The sequence below is a fragment of the Solanum pennellii genome, chromosome 7 (assembly GCF_001406875.1).
Source record: "Solanum pennellii chromosome 7, SPENNV200".
Classification (NCBI taxonomy): domain Eukaryota; kingdom Viridiplantae; phylum Streptophyta; class Magnoliopsida; order Solanales; family Solanaceae; genus Solanum; species Solanum pennellii.
Window position 1 is genome coordinate 6380598 of NC_028643.1, and position 8305 is coordinate 6388902.

The 8305-nt window shown below is 33.9% G+C and overlaps 1 protein-coding gene across 1 annotated transcript; it reads left to right on the forward strand.

Annotated features, from left to right (window-relative positions):
- Positions 1-1250: 1250 nt before the first annotated feature.
- LOC107024004 (L-arabinokinase-like) lies at positions 1251-7900 on the forward strand. The gene is made up of 4 exons (XM_015224875.2): positions 1251-2017; positions 6551-6658; positions 7269-7337; positions 7455-7900. Exons 1-4 carry the CDS (start codon positions 1934-1936, stop codon positions 7545-7547), a joined length of 354 nt encoding a protein of 117 aa, XP_015080361.1. The 5' UTR covers positions 1251-1933; the 3' UTR covers positions 7548-7900.
- The last annotated feature ends 405 nt before the right edge of the window (positions 7901-8305 follow it).

Sequence of the window (8305 nt, forward strand, 5' to 3'; positions counted from 1 at the left end):
ATACTAGTATATATATATATATATATATATATATATATATATGATTGTAAAAGCTTCTTTAATAAACTAAAATTTTAGATAGTAGCACGTGCCTTTTGTTTGTTTTTTAAAAAAAATACAATTTTATTATTTTTAATTTTTTAAAATACTATTTTTTTTTCCTGGTGCTAACATGCATGCGCTATATAGCCTCTCCTATTATATAGATATAGATATATCAAATTGGAAAAAGAGTTTTTTTTTAAATTCTATTTTGACAAAAAAGATTTACGAGTCAATTCATATTATATATTAATCTAATTTTTAATGCACTGAGCTAATGAATGAGTGGATTAATAATCTATCCAATTTTAAACGAATTGGGCAGGTCTTGACTCTTGAGTTTGATTTTTCGTAATTAAGTTATTAAGTTTTCAGTCGCATTGCTCATTATTTTATTTATTAAAAAAATGGTATATAATATACCTTCAATATACAATAATATTATGCTTTCAATACTTTTACAACAATATTTATAAATCTAGACACACGATAATATACATTCAAGATATAAATATTACACCAATCATTAGAAATGTTTATACACTATTATACAATATTCTCATTCATTTTCTTCTTTGCGCTTCTACTAAAATTAATTAAAATTTACTACAAATAGCTTTAGTTTTATATTTTTAATTCCTAGTAATATTTAAAATCTATTGTCACAATAATCAATATAATTAACTAACTAGCTAAAAAAATCTAATATCTAAAATTTAACTTAAATCTATTTCAACACATTATATTTAAGTTTTGAATTCTTCAAAACTCATCAACCTATTATGGTGTTTGATGACATCGGATCTGGTAGCTATATAATGGCGAAGTCTCTATAAAATAAAAAATAAAATGGAGAAACGGAGACGATGATGAGAAGATACTACTATAGAAAAATTAAATATTTTTGCTTGATTTGAGAAATTTCATTTAAAATAAATCAATTGACAGAAACATATTTTGACGTTATAATTAACTAAGAACAAACTTAACTAAAAGACGAAATTATACCTATATTTTCTTTATCTTTCATATTCATCCCCTAATTAATTCATAGCATTTTGCTATACTTTACTCCTACTAGACACTTTAGGAAAAGAAATTAAAATTATAAGTTCATAATTTAAGTTAAAATTATGAAAAAAAATAATAAAATGTAGCTTGACTTAAAAAAATTGAAGAAAAATAAATAAATTAAGACATGGAAAAAAGCAAAATTATAACAAACAAATTGAGAGAATCCCACACTCTCCCGCCTTCACTGTTATCGATGCATTTCTGTTTATCATTTCTCCTTTCTGTTTAACTCACATTAAATATTGTATTTGGATTTTATCTATACATACATACATCAGCATTCTGTTTTATATACTGTAGTATATATATATGTATAAGTAAATTAGATCAGATATACATTTTCTTCATCAATCTTGTTGGATCTGGTTTTGTTTTTCAAGATTTTTTTCTGGGTTTTTGAGTTTGCATTGAATTGAGCCAATGCAAATTCATTTGGGGTCTCACAAATTATAAAAAAGATTACTTTTTTTGGTGACTTTTTGAAGTTTTTGTGAGTGGAATCAAGTTTTATTTTTCAAGAGTTTTTCTGGGTTTTTGAGTTTGCATTGAATTGAGCCAATTGCAAGTTCATTTTGGGTCTCATATATGAGAAAAAAGATTACTTTTTTGGTGATTTTTTGAAGTTTTTGCGAGTGGAATTAGTTTTATTTTTCAAGAATTTTTATGGGTTTTTGAGTTTGCATTGAATTGACCCAATTGCAAATTCATTTGGGGTTTCATGTATTAGAAAAAGATTACTTTTTTGGTGATTTTTTGAAGTTTTTGTGAGTGGAAATTGTTGAAGGAGAAAAAAAGAAGAAGAAGGGATTGTTCAAGAATGGTGGGATCGGAGAAGAAGTCACTTGTCTTTGCTTATTATGTTACTGGTCATGGATTTGGTCATGCCACCCGTGTTATTGAGGTACATTTGGTCAATTTGTCATGTTTTCCTTTGGTAATAGTTTTGAAGTGCAATTGAAAATTTTGTTATTTTTTTTTCTTGTAATGTGAGTATATATATTTTTGGGAATTGGGTGTTTGTTCGTTATCCGTTGAGTAATGGTGGGAAAATATACTTAGCTCAGATGGTTGGCGCTACCTGAACTTTCGCCTTGTTGTGGTGAGGGTGCTATTCCTCATTTTTGAAAAAGAAATAAAAATAAAATAAAATAGAGCAATGACCATAGTGAGTTCAAATTGATTGATCCAATGCTGTCTATGTACTGAGTTATGATTTCTGAACTTTGAGAGATATTATTGGGAAAATATGAATAGACATGCATGCTTTGGGGCGCTTATTAGCGTAATGTGATTGAATTCATTTTAAGACTGCATTTACTAGAATGTACTATAAAATTTGATTATGTNTGCTGTCTATGTACTGAGTTATGATTTCTGAACTTTGAGAGATATTATTGGGAAAATATGAATAAACATGCATGCTTTGGGGCGCTTATTAGCGTAATGTGATTGAATTCATTTTAAGACTACATTTACTAGAATGTACTATAAAATTTGATTATGTATGGAAAGTTGGATGATGTTTTTGAATTAGTTGAAGACAAAGTCCCTTCCTTTATCATCAGGGAATCTTGGTACAAGTATATGGCCTGATAAAAGAACTTTAACAGGCCATCTACTTGTTAAACTTCCTTTGAGACTGTATCTTTAACAGAATTTATAACATTTACAATACTGTTCTGGAGCAGAGATGTCCATAAAATTATTTGAGACATCATGAAATGTGATTGGTGTGGTACTTGTTAAGAATCCAAAACACAAAGGAAGCTCGAAGGGTACCTAGTCATATATGGAGCTCAAGAATCATTTACTAAGAACACATATCTGGTAATGCAAAACCTAAACTTGAACAAGTGATTGCATCAGAATACACAAAAGCTACACATGGATGCCAAATTCAGTTCATATTCAATTTTAAAATATCATTCTTATCCATAGGTGTAGCCTGTCTTTGTTGAGTGGAAGTAACAGTGTTGGGAACCAAGATGAATCATAGTAGAGGCCAAACTAGGTTAATTTATCTTATTTGCCTAAGTCTTGGTAGGCAGAGAGTCCTATGTTGCTCAGACTCTTCAAAAATGCCAATTGTGCGTGTCGGATTCGCCAAAAGTGAAGAGTCCGTGCAACTAAGGGTAGAGTTACCCAAAGCGTAAGCCTTGCAAGAGCATAATATTAAGTTGAATCTATGAGACACTCGGTAAAGTTGCATATTGCTTGAAAGACCCTCGGCTCAAGTACAACAAATTCAGATACAAAGAAGGAGACAATGAAGAAACTATAGCTGGTAACAAGGAAACCATGCAAAGTCTACTCGAAGAGAGCAAAAATAACAACAAAATAGTGCAACAAATTGAAACACAATAACCACATACTAGGATAGATAATTGAAAACAACACTAAAAATGATAAATACCAAAAATAATACTACAACTTGTACAATGGCAACCAACTACCACCCTAAGCAAGCCAATACTAAACTACCTACTAACCTTCTACCCTTATACGTGTCCTCCTCACCTTCCTATCTAAGGTCATGGGAAGGTGTGGAGGACACATTAATGAATCACCTTATCTTAGTCTCCTTTGGGAGGAGAAAAATCCTGTGTTGTTCGGATTCTTATTCAAAAATGTTACGGATGCGTGTCTCAGATTCTCCAAAAGTAGTATATTTTTGGAGAATCCTACACATGTGCGGCATCAAAAGTGAAGAGTCCCTGCAACTTAGGAAAAATTCACTAGGGGTCCTATTTATTAGGACTGAGAATTTTACTGTGCTAGTGCAGTATTTCACCCATCTTATCCACTTTGATCTAAAGCCCATCCTTTGCATCGTCAGTATCAAAAAATCCCATCTCAAGTGATCATAAGCCTTCTGGATATCAAGTTCGCATAGAATTCTAGGTTGTTTGCTTCTTTGTCTGGACTCCACACACTTATTTGCTATCAATACTGCATCCATAGTATGGCTTCCTGTTAGGAAGGCCATTTGTTGTCTGTCCACTAGGTTATGGATCACCTTTTTCAGTCTTTTTGCCAAAAGCTTGGCTATAATTTTGTATACTCAGGCTTATAGGTCTGAAGTCAGTTAGCTCCACTTTTTTAATAATTAATGCTACAAATGTAGCATTGATGCTTCTTTCATAGATTCTGCCTTTTAGAAATTCTGAATTGCAGCCATCAGTTCAGGTTTGATAGAGTCCCAACATTGACTGAAAAAAGCCATAGAGAATCCATCTGACCTGGTGCTTTGTCACCTGCACATGATTTGACACTCTGCAGAATCTCCTATTCCTCTATTGGTGCCATTAGCATGTTGTTCTCCTTTGATCCAATCATAGGGCGATTCCTCATAATTAAGTGCGGTCTCCAGTCTTCTGCTTCTGAATAAAGATTTTCATAAAAGGTAACTCCTCTTGTACCTCCCCATGATTACTTAAAATTTCTCCTCTCACTTTCAGCTTTGAGATTGTGTTCATTCTTCTGTGTGCATTGACAATTCCGCGGAAGAACCCAGTGTTCCTATCCCCCTGCTTTAACCATGTCGCCCTGGACCTTTGTTTCCAAGCAATTTCCTCCCTTTTAGCTATGTCTTCAAACTCCATGATGAGAGCTTATCTGGTTGTTATTTCTTCTGTCTCTGAAGTTCTATGCTCCTGGATGTGTTCTAGTTATGCTAATTGTCTAAGACATTCTGCTTCTGAGCCCCCAAGTTCCCTTGAGCAATCTTAATTCACTCCTTCAGTTTCCCTTTTGTGCTTTAAGGTTTTACCACCAATGCAAAATCTGGTTTCCTGAGAATCTGAAAGACTCCCACCACCTTTTGACTTTCTTGTTGAACCCCTCTGTGGTCACCACCTGCTTTCAAACTTTACGTATGACCCTGTGGGCCCATTCTCCACATTCTAGCATAATAGGAGAGAGGTCTGAGGTCACTCTATGTAGGATGTTTTGCCTAATGTTTCTGAAATTTGTTTTCCATTCTTCAGAAAATAGGATTCTATCCTATCTGCTTGTTGTTGTATGGTTGTCCCCTTTTTTCCATGTGTACTTTCCCCCGGATAACTCAATGTCCACCAATTCCATGTCTTCAATGAAGTATGAAATGTCTGTTTGTCTGTCATTCATTTGTTAATTCTGCTGTAGTTTTTCATCTCTGAAGGGTATCTAACTGTGTTGAAGTCTCACAAAGGACCCAAGGTCCCGAGAGTAATCCTCTGGCTGCTCAAATCTCCCACCAAGTTTCTTCCCTATTCTCTCCATCATTTGGAGCATAAACTCTTGTGATATGCCAATTGAAATCTTGGAACTTCCCTGTGAAGCTGCAAGTGACAGAGCACATGCCTACTCTGCTATTTTACCTCTTGTCCCACATTGTGACTATGCCACCTCTAGTCCAATCTTATAGGACTGTTTTTGTGTGCCTCCTTTTTAACTGTTCCTTCTGACATTTTCGTATTGAAGAATTTTTCCTTGAAGGGTTCAGCGTCAATCCTTCTATATCTCCATTGTAGGCTCTTTTCCCTTAATCATAAGTTTTTCAGGGGCCTCTTGTTTTAGCTAGTTCGCCCTAATCCTTCCATATTGTCTGCTCCCTCTATTCCCATTTATGTGGCACAGTTTGGATTTCTAGAGTTAAACAATTTAATTATGACTGTGAATTCGGGCATGAATCTTTAAGTTCTTTGAAATAAAATTTGCATATTTGAAAAGTACGTAAAAGGACTATAAGACACAATAATTAGTAATTCAAGATATTTAACTGATATATGTAAAAACAGTCATCAAAGAAAGATTTGTTTGAATTTCGAAATCTGAAAGGTGCCACATAAATTGGGATGGAGGGAGTAGTATAGCACTGCCTTAGTGCCAAAGTTGAACAATGCAACACTAAAACAGATCATTACGGAATGTATCCATTTTTGCTGATGGTATACCTGTCCCATGCAGTTAGATGTTTTTGAGGAGCATTACTGAGTACTACTACCTGGTTTTACTGTGAATTGCTTAGTTCATCTGCCGCATGAAGTTAGATCTTCTCGAGGAGCATTACTAAGAACTACTAAACAGATTGACCATTTTATTTCACTCTGGTAGAACTGATTCTGCAATCAAAGCCACTGAAGAAAGTTTATGTCATGATTGAATGGGTCTTTTTCTTCATATTCTGCATGCTAGTCAACTCTCAGCTTCCGGAGAAGTCTCTTTCTCTTTTACTTACGGATTCAGTTAATTAACAGTGACAAAGTTTACTTGTTTAGTATCCTGCACATTTTGATAAGGTACACCAGGAATGGCCCGTTCTTCTAATTTATTTGTTTTGTTACACCATCACATTTAGATTTATTTTGTGGAACTCTCAAGTTTGCCCACAATGATCATTAATTTACTCATATATCTTACCAATATTCCCTAATTTTAGATTTTGTAATGCAAGGTTGTCCGTAATCTAATTCAAGCAGGACATGAAGTTCATGTGGTTACGGGTGCTCCTGACTATGTTTATACTATTGAGACACAGTCGCCTCGGCTTTTTATCCGTAAGGTTTGTCTTTCTTGATAAGTCATCCATAAGGTTAGTCAGGTAAGATAACTGATCAGTGTACACAGCGGTTGGATGCTTTTGTTTTTTACAAATCAGGGATTACAAATGCTTGTTCTCAATGAAATCAACTTTATTTATCCCCATAATAATGCATGATTTCATCCTTTAAAGAAATGTTGTGCAAGATTTCATCCTTTTCTGTCTGATTTTGAACTAATCAACAGAGAGCAGAGCTAAAAAGGGACTTCTATTGGTGTTTTACTCCTGTTGATCTGCTGAACAAATTTTTCCTTTCCAATTACATTATGTGAAAGGATGAATAAGTTTAAGCTTCATGATCTCTGCTTTTACATTTTTCTAGAGAAATAAGGGAAAAAAATTGATGTATTGTTATTTAGCAAAATAGGTCAATTTTTTTTTTTTTTTTTTTTAGAATTGGTAACATGTTATCTTCTGTTAGTGGATTGTTTTCAGTGTCCACTGGCAAAGGAAGAATATACTTTAACATTTTTCTCTAATTTAGAAGTCTGTGGCACTAGCATTCCGACCACCGATCAAAGCATATTGGTATGTACCTTATTTTTCCAAGGATGAGATTTTACTGTTCCAGGTTCTATTGGACTGTGGAGCTGTTCAAGCAGATGCTTTGACAGTTGACCCTCTTGCTTCACTGGAAAAGGTGGGCCACTAGGTCTATGACGAGGCAATAGGTTCTAGGGAAGCAGTTACTTATCTGATTTCTATTCATATCAGGCATTTTGATTAAAAGTGCTACTTGTTCTAATTTTTTATCCAGTATAACCAGACAGCTGTACTACCCAGGGATTCGATCTTGGCCACAGAAGTTGAATGGTTGAAATCTGTCAAGGCTGACTTAGTGGTAATGTGATCCTTACAGGGCATCTGCTCTTATTTTGTACTGCTAGTTTGAAACCCATTCATCAATGTGTTATTAGTACAAGCTAGTTAGACTCTATTTCACCTATATCCGGATGTACTACTTGGTGTTACAGTGCTTTGAAGAGTGAACATTTGGCACTTCATTCTGGTGAAGTTTGCTGAAGGGAGCAACACGTCTTTAGATGTCTGACTAAAATGAATTGATTGAAAATCTGATAAATGCCTACACTGGAACATGATAAATATCATTACTAATATTCAGTATTACTTCTTCACCTTGAAAAGTAATAGATTTTAGATAATGAAAAAGAATTTTTGTTAATTCAAAATGGAAGTCACTCTTTATCAAATAGTATCTCTATTTTTCATTAATCTGAAAGATAGATGATATTTGAAAGGAATATCTCTGTTTTAAGTTTAGACTATAAAATGTAAACAGAATTGGAAATCACAGAAAAATCATGAATGAGAAAAAGCAGCACCAAAGTAGGGCCTGAACTTGCATAACCGGAAGAGTCCAGATTCTGATTAGAGGGGAAGTCTTATAAAGTGGGATCTTTAGTGTTACTAAATGTAGTTGGTGAATTGTCAAGCTCTCTTATATCTATCAAAAGATGTAAAATGTCTTAGAAACCTTAATGTGATTTCATCTTAGTGGATATACCTCAGAGATAGGAACTTGTGAAGTGTAACCAACATGTGCAGCCTACTTTTTGTTGCATTATGTAGCATACATACTCCAACGAG